The sequence below is a fragment of the Gekko japonicus genome, unplaced genomic scaffold (genome assembly GCF_001447785.1).
Source record: "Gekko japonicus isolate JY-2015 unplaced genomic scaffold, Gekko_japonicus_V1.1 scaffold5380, whole genome shotgun sequence".
NCBI lineage: Eukaryota > Metazoa > Chordata > Lepidosauria > Squamata > Gekkonidae > Gekko > Gekko japonicus.
Window position 1 is genome coordinate 38,325 of NW_015159880.1, and position 16,547 is coordinate 54,871.

Below are 16,547 nucleotides of genomic sequence, written 5' to 3' on the forward strand. Positions count from 1 at the left end.
AGAAGAGGGGTAGTTGAGGAGTATGTGTAAAACCTTGGAACATATTTCCTTCCAGAGCAAAGTCATACATCTGGCTTCAGCTGCTGCTTAGAAATGCTGGATCACAGAATGCAGCCTTTTAAAGTATCATAAAAAATCCAAATGGTCAAACAACTCTAGAGAAATATTAATGTCTCTCAACATGTAAAGATTTATTGAAAAGTTGTGATCATACAAATTTGTCTGGAAAACTGCTTTGTAAATCACCATTTTAAAGGCATTTGTGCTCTTTAGAAATGTATACTGTACTGCAGCTTCAAGAAGCACAGTTTTAAAAGTGCTTACACCTTTTAGGAGGCCTTATTTTTTATGGACCAAATAAAGTGCTTGTAATGTTACATTGCCTTTTGTACAGTAAAAGCATTACACCAAAAGCCAATTCATCTTAAGAGCGAACAAAAGCTCCTTCCCACCTTTTCTCCCCCAAGGCACACTTTAGGATATCCAGCCTAAACTAGCTTTCTTTTTGTTACAGGTGGGTATAGGTTCTCACACAATTCCATTCCATGTTCATAGGGACTGATAGCTTAGACTCATTTCCATTAGACTCATTCCATTCCATGTAGAGTTTAAAGCTATAATTTTAATATTTATTTGGAAGCATGTCTTACTAAAATCTGTAAACAATATTTGCAGGTTGAGGTCATTTGGATTAGTATGGCATGTTTATACAGCCGCTGTGTTTGGGCTGTTTGAATTGTATGTTGAAAAATTCCTTCAAAGAAGTTAGAATTTACTGCAGCCATTCTATAAGGAACCTGCTGGGCTATGTGTTTGTGTGAGAGAGAGCGAAGGTATTAGGGTGGTTGAAGTGAAACAAGATGAACTCCTTAGGGCCTCAATGTTAGGTATCCTTTAAAACGCTGATATTCCATAGCCTTTTCTTAATACATTACACAATATATTAAGGATCATGCCAAATATTGGGTCAAACTCATACAAATACTTGAAGGCAAACTTTTTAAATACATTTTTCCTCTATATTGTCTTTTTTCTCTGGCAAGTCTGGAAGCAAGCTGACTGCAACCACAGGTATAATGTTGAAATCAAGGTGGAGGATTCCCCTGGAAAAAAGAACAAGTTATCATTAGATTCTGGCGGGCAGCTGTATTGGTCTGAAGGAGCAGAACAAAGTTTGAGTCCAGTGGCACCTTTAAGACCAACGAAGTTTTATTCAAGGTATAAACTTTCATGTGCAAGCACACTTCTTCAGATACAGTGAAACAGAATTTCCTCAACCATTACATATAGAAAGAGAGGGTGGGGGTGTTTAGTTGCCAGGAAGGGCCAATTAGAGTCAAGACAGAGACAGAAACAAACTTGGAAATTACCAGTCCACACTTGAGAAGAGACAGATGTCAGGGTCTAAATTAATTACTCCTAGCATTCTACAATTAAGGATACATCAATCTCCAATTTTGACATATTTATTTCCCTCGCTGTTTTTGCCCCAGAATTGAACCCAAACAAATGGTTACCATGTAAACTAAGCTTATTATTTCTGTTTGATCCTTTAAACTGTTGAATATCTTCATTATGCTGTATGATAGAGGGTGCTCACCCTCTACCTATATGTATGGACTGGTAATTTCCAATTTTGTTTCTGTCTCTGTCTTGACTCTAATTGGCCCTATATGGCAACTAAACACCCCCACCCCTCTCTCTTTCTATATATAATGGTAGCAGAAAATCTGTTTCACTGTATCTGAAGAAGTGTGCTTGCACATGAAAGCTTATACTTTGAATAAAACCTTGTTGGTTTTAAAGGTGCCACTGGATTCAAAAGTTATCATTAAAACATGGATGTCTAATTTAAGACTTCTGCTGTGTTTTTCATGTTAACAGTTTCTCAGCTTTTCAACTAAAAGCAACTTGAAAGGGGGGGCATTAAATAGATTTAAATGTCAGCTATTTTGGGCTATGGTCTTGAATTTACCAACCCCACTTCTTGCCTTTGAAAGTCACTTAATGATGCCGAGGGAAGAAAATGTGAGGATGCAGAGCCGGGTACTAGAACAGAAGGCTGACTGATATCTTGGAGAGATATGACTTCTTATTCTAAAAATAAGCCCATAGAAGATCAAGGTTGTTGATCAAGATGCTAGAATCAAGGAAATGTGTATTGGTTCCAGTGGCTAATTGGTCATACCATTGCCCTAGGGAGAAACCTATAACTTGAGGACACTGCTCATTACTAGGCTGGTACAATACATATGTGGAAGTTTTAATTCCTAAGGAGCACTACTTAAAGTGGTGCCAGCCACATGTGAAATAAGAGTACTTTGAAAGTTCAGCACTGTATTATGTGTGTGAAATTCAACCAAACATGCAATTATAAGAAGGGAGGGAGGAAAGGGGAAAAATAATCTAAAAACTTGCTAAGATACCAGCTTGCTTTTATAAGATGAAGTATAAGTAGCACTTACTTGGGCTCACATGGGCAAAGTACTTTTAAGACTTTTATGATTAAAGCTGCTCCTATAACTCCAACCACAATGACCTCCATCAGATTAAAGAATACAGGAAATGACCGAAGCCAGAACTTGCAAAGCTCTTTCCTCAAGTCTTCCACCCACTGGCACATCACCTGCAAATGTAGTAATGCTGCACATGAACCTTTTGACAACCAATCCACAAAACATGAAGGCAGAGGTTTAGATCTTACAGATCTGTGAATGGGGTGAATTCACAGAAGGATTTTTACTACTATGGGGGAATTGACAAATTGCCCCACCTTCTTGTATCATGTTCCTCCCTGCTGTATCTTTTGATACAAAGCCTCATTCTGCCTTTCTTCTTAGGAAAGGTGCTCTGGCAATAACTGTATACCGTGTTCCTAACAGAACTACATTTATATTTTGGTAGTTTCATTTTCAATCCCTTAACAATCCCCACCACTGAATTTGTCTTGTTCACTGCAGCTGCACAGTAGACAATATATTCAGGGAGCCATGATTACATTACCCCTCATTTTCCATTCTGTTATTCATTCAATACAGTTCGGAGCCCACTGGAATTCTTCACAGTTTGCTTAGATTTCATCATCCTGAAGAATTTGCTGTAATCTATAACCTTGACAAATTCCCTACTGACCTCTGTTAAACAGCACCATTTCCTTATGGGAGGTCACTACTTCCTTAAATGTGGAAAAGTGCTTTGTGGTCTTTAATATCCAGTTCATAAGAGGATCTGTCCTCCCATCTTATGACTAGTAAGTTTACTCAGGAGCCTTTGGTGAGATACCTTGTGAAAAAAAATGAAATGCAACTGGAAACGTGCAAGCCATTTCCCACCTAATGGTCATGTGGTCCAGGGAGGGGCTCCACACATTCCATTACTTCTTCTTTCACTGCCACTGGAGAAGGAAGTTCCAAAGCTAGCTCTTCATTTTTACTTCAGCTCTGACTATTCTGAAGAGACACCATTATGGTCATGAAGCCTGTCTGATTTGGTTGGGAGTGAGCTGTAAGTGGTATGCACAATCTGCCAGGGGTTCACCCCTAAGGCAATAAGACTACTGAGCTTCCCGTTTAAAAGCTCCGTGGGGGGGGGGGAATAAAAGCTCTCATCATCTGTAAGCCAGACAGCAAAATCATTTGCCTGCCATTACTTACAAAATGTTGTACCTGATCTACACAAATGACAAAGACCAATGGCACAAGTATGTCTGATTCGCTTGGGGGTGAGCCATAAATGACATGCACAATCTGCCAGCATTTCACCCCTACTGCAAGAGCCGACCAAACTTCCTGTTTGAAAATTGTGTTATGAATAAAGCTCTCTCAGCCTTTGTAAACCAGGCAGCCAAATCATCTGCCTTGGAGAAACAAACAATATTTTCAGTGCCTCAGCCGCACTTGGAACAAGCTTCTTGTGCACCTTCAGTGACCTCATACTCCATTCCATGATCAGATCTGGATCACGATCGTTCCGAGAAGTGAAATACGGCTCCAAACCATTCTCCCTCTAAGGTGGAGGACATCTTTGGGTGTTTCCCACCATCCAATCGGAGGCAGGAACTAAAACTCTTCTTCTACCTGTCTGGAGTGTGGGACGCCCCCTATCTTCAGTTCTGTTCCTGCCTCAGAGGGAGAGCAGTTCTATTGCAGGCTTTGCCTACTCTACTTACCTTAAAACTTAACCTTTTATCTTCTTCCTAACTACCTTCCTACTTTCTACTTTTATTTCATACCTCTTGTTTCTCTCCTTTCTTGCTGCCTTGGGAGATCTTCATTAACAGCAAACGCCGCTGCCACGGCACCTTGATCTCCCAGGGGTTTTTTCTTCACCAACGGAGAGACTCTCCTCATGGAGGCTGAGCGTGAAGATGAATTCCTGGACATGGAAGACTGCACGGCGGCTGCCGCACTGCTGAGATTGTCGGAAGGGGAACCGGCGCCGACATGCCTCAGCGGCTTGAGCGTGCTGTTGGCAATGCGTTGGCCTATTTAGCGCTGCAGAAGATCGCCAAGAAGCCTTGCACTTTGGGGCAGCGGCCTGACGACAACGCTGCCACCTACGGGGCAAGCCCAGCACTGTACCCCCCCACAGCGCGATTTCGGCGGGAAACCAGGCCGGGAGTCTCCTCAGCTCCAGTACGGCCTATCAATGCGACCTTGCCAACCTCCTGCCGGGAGACTTTGCTGCAGGTTATCCGCTCCGCGTTCAGGCCCTGTCTTCCCAAGCCGGTTCTCTTCTGATTGGTAATGTACAAGCGCATCCTAGCGCTCCCATTGACTTTCTGGGGCGAGTGAAGCAGGCTGTCAAGGAAGAGATGTTCACCCTTAGCCGTCCTCCTGCCTTCACCTCCATGAGATCCGGCTCTGATTCCTTCTCCCCTCCCCCATCCCCTAGAAGGGCTCCCTCCTCACTGTCTCACAGCAGACAATGGCCAACCAAGGCTGCCAAAAAAAGACTCTTAAGAAGAGAGTGGGGATGCAGACCCAAACTGGGGGGGGACACTTCCTATTGATCCTGACTCAGAGGGCAGGGGGAAAAAAGAATTCTTCTGACAAGGAGGAAGAGGAGGTGTTTGTGCCTGAGCCATCCACCCGTCTCTTTAAAATGGAGGATTTTCAGTACCTATTGTCTAAGACAGTGGCTGCCCTCCAACTTCATAATAGCCCTGCTGGGGAGGCAGAGCATAGGCCCAGGACGTCTAAGTCCAGTATGGAAGGCATGCAGGAATTCTTCCCAAAATATGCCTCTACTTTTAATGTTTTCCCTCTCCCAGAGTATTTTGAGCGGCAAATGAGAGCTGAATGGTCTAAACCAACAGCCAACCACCAGTCTCCTCAAATTGTTAAGAGACTGTATACTATGCCCGACTTTGTGCATGAGATGTTACAGATGCCAGCGGTGGATGCTCCAGTAGCGGCCTTGCAGTACTCAGGCCTTCTGTCGAAAGATGGTCAAGGCACTGTCAGAGACAACTTTGATAAGAAGGGAGAGGTGGCTCTGCGGAAAGTACACGAGGCCCTAGCATTAGCCATGAGGGCCTCGGCTATTTCTTCAATCGTCTCCAGGGCCTCCATCGTTTGGATGCGAAAAATGATACAACTTATACCAGAGAGTAATAAACGCCTCCTGGAGGAAGCCTCTAGAGTTCTCAAAGCCAATACATTCACAGCTGACGCATCCCTAGATGTACTCACCTCCAGGGCGATGGCCTTGGCAGCAGTGGCTAGACGTCTTTTCTGGCTCAGAACCTGGCCAGCAGATCTTCACTCCAAAAATATCGTGCTAGCCTACCCCTTTCAGGGCGAGAAGCTCTTTGGAGACGCTTTAGACAAGATCCTTATTGAGATGAGGGATAAGAAGAAAGTGATGCCCAAGACTCTTCGCCGTTCCGACAGACAGTATGTCAGGCCGCAGCCATTTCATATGCAACATACCTTGGCTAGGCCAAGGCAGGACACGAAGCGACCTTCCTGGGGACAGCCAAGACAACCTTTCAAAAAGGGACCGTTTAACTCCAGACCCAACTGATCCTTTCGCTTTGACCGACCTGGCGCGGATGCCAAGTCTCCCAAGGACTGACTACCCGGACACGCCGGTGGGCAGGCGCCTACTCCTCTTTGCAGAAGTTTGGTCAGAGGCTCGAGTAGACGCCTGATCCTTGGACGTTATATCTCACGGATATTCCATCGAATTCGAAAGCTGCCCACCGGAACGCTTCCTGATCTCTCCCCTCCACAAAAACCGTCAGAGACGACTGATTATTCAGAAAGCAATTCAACATCTGGTCGATATCAGGGCGGTGGAACCTGTACCCAACCTACAACAGGGCCAGGGAGTGTATTCTATATTTTTCACTGTCCCCAAGAGGAACGGGGATTGGAGGTCCATTCTGGATCTCAAATACCTCAACCGGTTCATCAGGCTGTGTCACTTCAGAATGGAGACCCTGCGGTCAGTCACGGAGGCCATTCAGCCAAACGAGTTTCTGACTTCAATAGACTTGACGGAAGCGTACCTACATGTGCCCATCCTCCCATCCCATCGCCAGTACCTGCGGTTCTGCGTGGGAACACGCCATTTCAGTTCCGGGCCCTCCCCTTTGGACTATCTACGGCCCTGAGAGTATTTACAAAGCTTCTGGTCAACCTCGTAGTGAATCTCAGAGAACAGGGAGTACATGTCCAACCGTACTTGGATGATATCCTTACCTGTTCCAGTTCTCAAGAGAAGTCAGCTCAGGACACTCAAACCATGATCAACTACCTGCATGCTCATGGGTTCCTGATAAACCTGACCAAATGTTCAGTTACTCCATCTCAGTGCCTGGAACACCTCGGCATGATAATAGACACGAGGCAGTGTTCTCTTTTCCTTCCCGCAGAAAAGATGGCCAAAACCAGGACACTGGCAGAATCCGTGATCAAAAGCGTCTCTTCACCTCTGATGACTTTGGCCAAGCTACAGGGACTGTTAGTAGCCAACACCGAAGCTCTATGTTGGGGATGTCTCCGTCTCCACCTCAGACCTTTTCGGGCCTTCTTTCTGCCATACCAACTTCAAATTAAGGAGAAGACGAACCTAGTCCTCAGCGTACCATCTTCTGTCAAGACCAGCCTGGTGTGGTGGATGAAATTCAAAAATCTACGTCAAGGCAAACTTTTCCTGATTCCACACCAGGTTCAGTTGTTTTCTGACGCCAGTCTCACAAGCTGGGGCACGACGCTGGACAACAGACCGGTCCAGGGCCTCTGGACGTCACAGGAGTCCAAACTTCCCACCAATTTCCTCGAATTGAAGGCGATCAGGCTAGCTGTACTGAGTTTCAAAGAACATCTCCATCAACGTCATCTTCTGGTCAGGATGGACAACATCGCCGCCAAGACTTATATAAACAAACAAGGAGGGTCCAAATCCTTGAAACTCCACAGGGAAGCTGTCATTCTTCTGTCCTGGGCAGAGAAGCACTTGACATCGATCCAGGCTGAACACATCAGGGGCACGGCCAATGTACAGGCGGATTGGCTGAGTCGGGAAACCATCCACCCAGGGGAGTGGTCGCTGAAGAGGGACCTTTTTGTTTCAATAACAAGGGAGTTAGGGAACCCATCCTGGACCTGTTCGTGAGTCCACAGAACCACCAACTGCCACGCTTTGTGACCAGATATTTTCACCCTCAAGCAGAGGCAACGGACACTATGACATCCCCGTGGCCGAAGGGACTACTTTATGCATTTCCTCCGATTCCCGTTATTCCCAAGCTGCTTCGGAGGATCAAGGAACAATAAGAAGTAGTCCTAGTGGTAGCCCCGTACTGGCCCAGGAGGCCATGGTTTTCGACACTCCTTCAGATGGCCATGTTCTCTCCCCTCAGTCTTCCATGTTCACCGGACATGCTTTAACAGAGACCAGTGTGGCACCCGCATCCCAACTGGCTCTGCTTAACCGTGTGGAAATTGAGCGGAACACTCTCTTGAAAAGAGGCTATTCCCACGAAGTCATCGAAACCATGCTAGCCTCAAGAAAGCCATCGACTATTAGAATTTACAACACGGTGTGGAAGGCTTTTGTGCATTGGGGCCATCAGAAGAACATCGACATTCTTCGTCCCCCATTGGAGGCGGGACTCCTGGGATTCCTACAAGATGATCTTGAGTCGGGCCTCAAAGCAGCCACACTTCAGAAGCAGGTGGCAGCCTTAACAACAATCTTGCCGCTGATGGACGGTGTGCAGCTCTCCGACCATCCGGACATTCGTCGCTACCTGAGAGGGGCATCTCTTAAGATTCCGCCTGTAATTCACCGTTTCCCCACATGGCGGTTACACATGGTGCTGACAGCATTGACTTCTCCTCCGTTCGAACCGATTAGGGATATTCCCCTACGATGGCTATGCTTGAAAACTATCTTCCTCGTGGAAGTCACCTCGGCTAGGAGGATTTCTGAACTTGGAGCCTTGTCGATTAAGTCATCTTCCATAAAGATAAAGTTGTGTTACGCACAGATCCGACCTTTTTGCCAAAAGTCCACTCCAGGTGTCATAGGGCACAGGAAATCTGTCTTCCTTTGTTCTGTCCATTGCCAACTCACCCCAAGGAGGCTTCCTGCCACAAACTGGATGTGCGTAGGTCTCTTTAAGCCTATCTGATTCGTACTGAGTCCATCAGACGCTCGGACTCGGTGTTCATCAACATCTCGTCTCCTAACATCGGACAAAAGATGTCCACATCAGCCATTAGCACGGCAATCAAGACATGCATTGCAGAGGCCTATAAGGCACAAGGCTTGGACGTACCACAAGGCATAACAGCACACTCTGTGCGGAGTACTGCGACCAACACAGCCTTTCTCAAGAACGCTTCAGTGGAAGAGGTCTGTAAAGCCGCTACGTGGTCGTCCCTTTCTACCTTCGTCAAACATTGCAAGTTAAACCTATATGCATCGGTGGATGCGGCCTTTGACAGATGAGTGTTGCAGCATGTAATTCCAGACGAAGACGATGACCCACCCAAACCGTGAGCACTGCTTTGGGAGTGCCCAAAGATGTCTTCCGCCTCAGAGGGAGAACGACCCTTGGACACTTACCTTGAGGGGTCCTTCTCCTCTGAGGAAAGGAGGACATCTTGCCCTCCCTACGTCTTCGTTTCTCTATTTTTGTCTCCTATGCTGCTGCAATCTTTCAGCCTGTTTTTTCTAGTTATAATGTTCCATTCTTATGACATTGGTTTGCCTCTCTTGTTCTCATTTCTGAGTTCTTACAGTTGTTAGGAAGGTTTTCTTACTGTTTACTGCTGTACGGAGTCACCCGAACTGAAGACAGGGTGTCCCACACGCCAGACAGGAAGAGGAAGAGTTTTAGTTCCTGCCTCCCTGATTGGACGGTGGGAAACACCCAAAGATGTCCTCCTTTCCTCAGAGGAGAAGGACCCCTCACGGTAAGTGTCCAAGGGTCGATCTGCTTTGAAGCCACCCTCTTCCTTTATATATAAATTCCACACCATCCTTGGTTCCAACAACACATTGATATCAGTTCCGATATAACAAGTTTGGAACCGACATCAACATACCTGAAGGCATTGAATATGGAGGTGGACCCCTGTGAATGACTCCACATACTCTATCCTTGGTGTACTTTTCCACACCACTAATCGTCAGGTGTGTGCGACCTCCCACCACTGAAATTACTAATGCGCTCTGATCCTAATTACCAATGGAATCAAATGGAACCTTGGCATTCAGAACCATACTGTCTTCTGAGACACAGCCAGAATAGAGATTTTCTATCATCAGAACCAGCCGATAACCATGGTACAGACCGGGCCCAAACACCTATACAATGGCCATCATAACTGAAGATGTACAGTTCCAAAGGTGAGGAAGATAGAGATTCTGTCATAAGCTTGGGCCTGGCATCTGAACTTCTGCCCGATAATGCTGTGTATGATCAGGATCCTGTGTCTCCAAAAGGTGATTTACAGCTCTACACTGCACAAATGATCCACATGGCACAGTCACTGGACATGTAGGTCACAGCGATAGATGCTAAACCTAAAGATAAAATTTTGGGCAAACTGTACCCAGATCACCAGATGTGGTAATGTTCCTTTTATTAGATTTTTTAAGGCAACGCATTGAAAAGATGTCCTAGGTGCAACAGGACTCCTTTCTTTTTCTATTTGCCGATCCAATTCCCTTGTCCCTAATTGCTGAAGAAATGCAAAACAAATACAGAACCAGCACACACGCTGCCCCGGCTGACATGGAAGGGTCAGAGATCAACGTACTGAATTGTAAGGTCTACTCCTCTTCCCCTTTGAATTTGAGAATTATGAATTACAAGGCCATTATGTCAGCCTATCAACTGTTCTTATGGGGAACAATTCAGCCATACTGGCGACAATGACTGGAGGATCACAGTACTTTGGCAAAGTTGATCCAATCAGAGGCATTCAAATCGTCACAACAACAATGAATGCAACCAAGCCTGCTGCAGATGTTTCAGCTCAGACAATGGCCTCAATCATGGCTTTGAGACAACAAACTTGGTTGTGGTCCACGGCTCTCCCACCTACCACTTGGAATTAAGTACAGGGTTTACCCTTCGAGGGCTAAAGCTGACAAATTCCTGCAAGGATGTCAGTTCCCTCACCATGGATGTGTTCCAACAGCGCTAAACCTCAGCACCAAACATGAGGCAATCAGGGAGAGATGCCCAAGTCTCTCTTCCAACTGTTAAGAGTGATATATCTCAATCCTCTTTCCATTATGGCTTCTCTGTTTTCTTCCCCAAATGTCAAGAGATCACATCCAATTCATAAGTCCTTTCCATAATTCAAAAAGGTTACTGTTTTGGAGTTTAAAGAGTTGTCGCCGTTGCACTCAATTGGTCCAGAGGCTGACAGTGCTTTTCCTGAGTTTGATGGTGAATTAAAGGTTTTGTTTTAAAAAGATGCAGTATGGTTGTGATGGACTGCACAGAAAGGCAGGCTTTTTAAGATGCTACTTGTATCAGAGAGTCAGGGAGTTCAAGAATTAATCTTACCTGGAGAGAAGAGCTTAGGTGATTGGCTGCTCTAGTCGCTCTCTGACTGGCCAGCATCAGCTGAGAGAGGAAAGTACTTTTCTGACTATTGCCTGTCAGAAATCACTGACTCCCAAATGTCTCTTCTCTCAAAGAGAAACCCCATTGTCTTAGATATATTAAAATGGCTCTGAGAGAGAACTTTAGTTTTTCAGTCAGGAAAGCTAGAGAACAGTCTTATACAGACAAAGGATACTGGAGAAGGATTTGGCAGAAGGTCTGGGTAGTTAGAGAGAACTCCCTTACAAGCAAATAGTAAAAGGAGTTATTGCTTCTTAGGGACAAGGAGAATAACTTCCTGCCAGTGAAAGGGGTTGGGAAGAGAACCCTGGTCTGTGATAAAGGAGAGAAACTTAGACACCTCAGGAGTTAATGAAAAGCTATATTATTTAAAGGAAAACCTGTAATATCTGAAGGAAGAAATCTAGAAACATCAATAAGAACTGTGTTAGTGCTGAAATATGCTAAATAAAGTACCTCTCAAAGAAATAAATAGAAAGCCTTGAAACAAAAATACACTCTCTTAATGTTCTAAAAATTCAACTCTGTGTATATTACAAAGTATTTTTACCTCAGCAACCTCAAAACCTTGACTATTCCTATATTCCCTGCCAGTTTAATAAAACCTTTATTCTGTTTCTGAAAGTTAATTTGCCTCAAGTGCCATTTCTCAAGGGTTTAAGAAAACTGGACAGCTCCTGTATTTTCAGTAGAGTTCCCAAGCTGAGAAAAAGCCTAAACTAAATATCTAAACATTGGGTGGGACAGACAAAAAATATATACACGCTACTGTAAGCCAACTCAGTCACTGGGGGAAACTGAAGATTTGGTGAGAAAAATCTGCCAGACAGTTGGGGAGATACGGAGGTCCATCAAAACAGTATTTGGATTCTAAAGAATCACACCTTGGTTATTATTCCAGGTTCCTTTTAATCAATAAAAAGATGGCAGCTTGCACCCACTTCTAGACTAGGGAGGATTTAATGCCTTCCTCTAGGTCCGTGATTTTAAATTATTTTCCTTACTTACAGTCTCACAGTTACTTACTCCAGGAGACTGAACGGCAGTCCCAGACCCTCAGGACGCTTATTTTCATTGAAAATATATATGGTTTTGTTGCAAACTCCCTTACGAATATAAATCACTTCTGTTTGGACTAACCACAGTCTCAAGGGTGTTTACTAAATGTATGGTAGTAGTTGCCTCTCTGAGATCCACAGGCGCTTCTGTGTTTTCCAGATTTGGTTGTTTGGCTGTTTACAGCCCCTTCTGTGGAACATCTTCACTCTCAACTCTCCTTAGCAGTTCATACTTGTCAGGAACTTGGCTTACATATTAGTTGGAGATAATGTGATTTAATGCCCTGTCAGCAAATGCTTTTTATTGGGACAGTATTAGATTCGAAGATGGGTAAGGTCTTTTTACCAAGAGAAAAGATCACTCTTCTTAAAGGGATGGTGGGCCTCTGTTTGTCGGTTCCAGAGTACAGTTTCTATCAAAAAATTACTTGGATTAATGGCCTTGATGGTTTTTATGGTCCCATTTGCTCGCTTAAGAATGCCGGCTCTAGCTTTTGGAAGGAAATAATTGCAAAAATAGAAACTATATTGGGAATTCAGGTTCCTTACACACCAGAATCCATTTTATTAAATTATTGGGATAAAGGGACCTTTTCTCAAACATCTGAGGAATTACTTTCTCTTATGTTAATCGCTGCTAAAACATTAATAGCTCAGGTCTGGAAATTAGACAAGATCCCTACAGTAAAACAGCGGTTCATGAAATTATGGGATATAGTGATTATGGATAAAATTGCAACACAACTGTTAGAAGCAGAAAAACCTGAGAGGAAATCTAAATTTTTGGAAAAATGGTTTGTGTTTTTTTATTATATCAACAATGTAAACAATGGAACAACTGCACTACCTGCTAAATATGTTGATTTTGTATTTTACTGATTTGTTATGTTAATCGCTTTAAGAAATATTAAGTATGTTAGTAGTGAAATATTAGTTGTACTACGGGCACATTTATATTTTGCACTTTATATTGTTTTTTCTTCTGTTTTTTTTAAGTTGTATGTTTTTAAAAGTTATAAAAATAAAGTTATAAAAAAAGAAAAGAATGCCTGCTCTACAAAATAGGTTTATAAGAGTACTCCAACCAACATTACCCCCTCCAAACTGCAGTTTCTCAATTCTAAAGCAGATCCCTAATGAGCTAACATGGTGGACAACAGAATTTAACCTTAACTGCGGAATGCCATTCGGTTCATAATCCCCACAAGTCACACTCATGACAGTTGCTTTCCTGTTGGGATGGGGTGTCCACTCTGAGGTTAATTATGTCAGAGGGATTTAGTTTGATTGTGATAAGAGGTCTCATATTTATCTATTAGGACTCAGTGATTCTTAACACCCTTAACTGCTTCTCAGATTTATCACACAAGAAAGTGGTACGAATTGAGACGGACAACACAACCACAAGGTTTTTACCTAAGCAAACAATGAGGAACTTCATCTGTCCCTTTATGTTGCAAAACCAAACTCGTCTAGAAATGGGTGATCACAAGCCATGCTTTCTTTCAAGAGATACCCAGCAGTTTGCAAAAGAGCAATCACAAGTGGACTTTTCCTTACAAACATTTACACTCTCTCTTTACACGATGGAGGTTTTCCTCACAAGTCTCCCATTGGGAGGGGCTCCTCCCACTCTGTTGCTAAGCTGAAGAAGAAATATTCCAGGGGCTGGCCTGCAGCTGTGCAGAACCCATGTGGGACGGACTGCAAAAGACAACGGCAATGAAAACAGGATTCCACTTACCTGGCTTGTCTTTGAATCCTCAGAATTCAGTAAGAAGGGAGGTTTTAATTATGTATAGTATTTTTGTTATAAGTAGCCTCATTTTTACATCTGAATTCTCAGATTCATGCCAGCTGATCCAAAGGACTAGTTAACGTGTGATCTGTTAGCTTTAGAACTTCATACTTTGTCACCCATACTGAACAGAGCTCCTCAGATGCCCTCCCCCCCAAACAATGACTCAAATGTGAGTCTCTCCCCACTGTCTTCCACAATGACAGCTGCTGTAAAGAATTCCGCTAGTTTTTTTGTAGTCAGAGGAAACGTACCTTGTAAGAGGATGTAGGATCTGTTCTGAGAGGAGTCTCTGGTAATTTCCCAGGCAGCGTCTCTTCATCTACTGTGGTTTCTACTTGCCTGAGAAGATAGTGACTAGTTGTTTGCAGTGGACTTTCAACATCTACTTACACAAACATATAAGGGACAAATTAGCTTAACAGACTGCTTCTGGTGCTTTCATTTCACTACATCGCTGCTCCTAGAGAGAAAGGACTGAGGACAAAATAATACAGAAGGGCTACATTTTAAAATGTTTCAGTGTATGATTTATAAGAAAAGTGCACAATAAAAGCTGAGTGTGACACTAGCCATATGATGCCAGTGTGAAGCTTCAAAAGGCTTATTGTTTAACATGGGCATAAGAAGACAGGACAGTGGACACTGTACCTACACTATTTTATGCCCATGCAGGAACAGGGAGAGACAAAGAGAAGCAGTAGCTCTCAAATGGATCATTGCATACCCTTCTGGCTCTTGAGTCATATTACAAATAATTCTTACAACTTGGGATACTGGAGATTCATCTCTTTGCTCCACCCAGCTCAGGTGAATGGATCACTACAGGCAAGGCAGGATGCCTAACCTGGCAGAGGGAAATCAGCTCTTTCAATATATTGTTTCTGGATCTGAGCTGGACTGCTCTTCCAAACTTGGAAGCTTCAGCTGGTACAGAATATTGTTACCCAAGCTTTAACAGGCACAGGAAGGTGGAAGCATGTCCACCCGGTACTGCACAGACCGCAGTGGCTATCAGCGAGTTTCATGGTCCAATTCAAGGTGCTGCTTTTAACTATTCTCTCTTTTACTATTTCTGTAATATCGTTTGGCATCCACATATCAGCAATGTTTACTTAAAACATTTACGGGTCAGTTTTCCACCATTCAAACAGCCTAAGCTACTTAAACCAACACTGTACAATAAAATTATAAAAGAAAACAGCAAATAATAATATTTTTAAAGCTGTATAAAGAAAAGAATATAAAATAAAACAGGAATTACAGAAACATCTTCCAAATAATGGAAAACCTAAGTGAAAACAGAAGAACTAAATCACGTACCTTTTCTTGCAATATTAGGAAGTGTGAATAAGACATCATTGTCCCTAGGGATGGAAAACAGCATGCTTTCCTTTAAAGGAACAGTGTAATTTGAGTGCCTAAGCACTCTTAAATCCTTCACTAGTATATCTATTTCAGTCACTTCATCTTGCTGAACCTGCAAAAGATAAGAGTTAACAAAGATTATTTATTTAAAACATTTTTATGCCACTTTGCCCTTTAAGTGAAATTTCACCTGCCACTCAGTTCCTGAGTCTTTATGAGATGTGTGGCCTGCAACTTCGTGATGCAATTTACAAAAGCCCAAAGGGCTAAAGTGACATAAGTAATCTCTGAGCTGCTTAACCTGGAATGAAGATGACTCAAACCACAAAGTAATGCAAAACAGCTCTCCAAAATTCTTTATCAGACTAGATCTTACAAAATAAAGTGGGGGCAGAAAACCAGATGTTTCAGACCATGATTTTAAGGCTTTTTTCTCACTGACATCCCTGTGCCCAGTGCTGGAAAAGAATGAACTAGCAAGAGACTGTGCATATGTGAATTTACTAGGGTTGCCATTCCCCTGGTGGTGCCAGGGAACCCCCCAATTTTGGGGGCTTCAGCCCACTACTGCCTGGCAGGGGAAGCCCCACCCCTGCAACACCCATCATAGTCCCCTGACAAATGAATCGTACGACCAACCCTAGAATTTACTCACAACCAGGGATCATTTCCTGCGGGAGTGCTCAGGAGTGGAGCTCCAGCAGTAAGGAGCCCAGGGGGCGGGCACATGCAACAAGCCCCGCCCCCTGCTCCCAGCAGCCCTCAGTCGGGCCACGAGGAGCAAGAAGCAACCAGGTAAGTTGCAGAGGCCCCCCCCCGGCCCGCCTTCAGGTACAAGCTCTCCCTCCTCTGTAAGGGCAGATCTGCGCGATCTTCGACGTGGTCTCTGTGCTTCACACCCATGGGATCTAGTGCGCACGCGCTGGATCGATCGGTATTGTAGCAAGCTCTTAACGGATTTTCACACCCAGACCTCGGGCATGTGTAGGAACCCCACCGCGCATGCCCAGAGGGGTGGGCGCGGACATCCCGCCAGTTCATTTCTTACCGCCGTGTTGGAAAGACCCTTTCTTCGTCAGTCTGATCGGTTCGCTTTTTTGGCTACTTTGCCTCACGGCTCTTCGGATTTTTTCCTCAGTTTTATTATTTTTCTCACTCTTCTTCGTTTGTTCTTTAAAAAAAACTCAAAAAAATGTTTTTTCTGTTGAGGGGGAAGTTGCTGGTT

At 44.0% G+C, this 16,547-nt stretch overlaps 1 protein-coding gene across 1 annotated transcript; it reads right to left on the reverse strand.

Annotated features, from left to right (window-relative positions):
* Positions 1–12: 12 nt before the first annotated feature.
* On the reverse strand, positions 13–15,434 carry LOC107107872 (glycoprotein integral membrane protein 1-like; the record flags this gene model as incomplete). Its single annotated transcript, XM_015408235.1, has 4 exons — positions 13–1,103; positions 2,466–2,626; positions 14,209–14,339; positions 15,278–15,434. Coding segments are annotated over 4 exons (552 nt in total), but the record flags the coding sequence as incomplete, so codon positions are not given.
* Between the last annotated feature and the right edge of the window lie 1,113 nt (positions 15,435–16,547).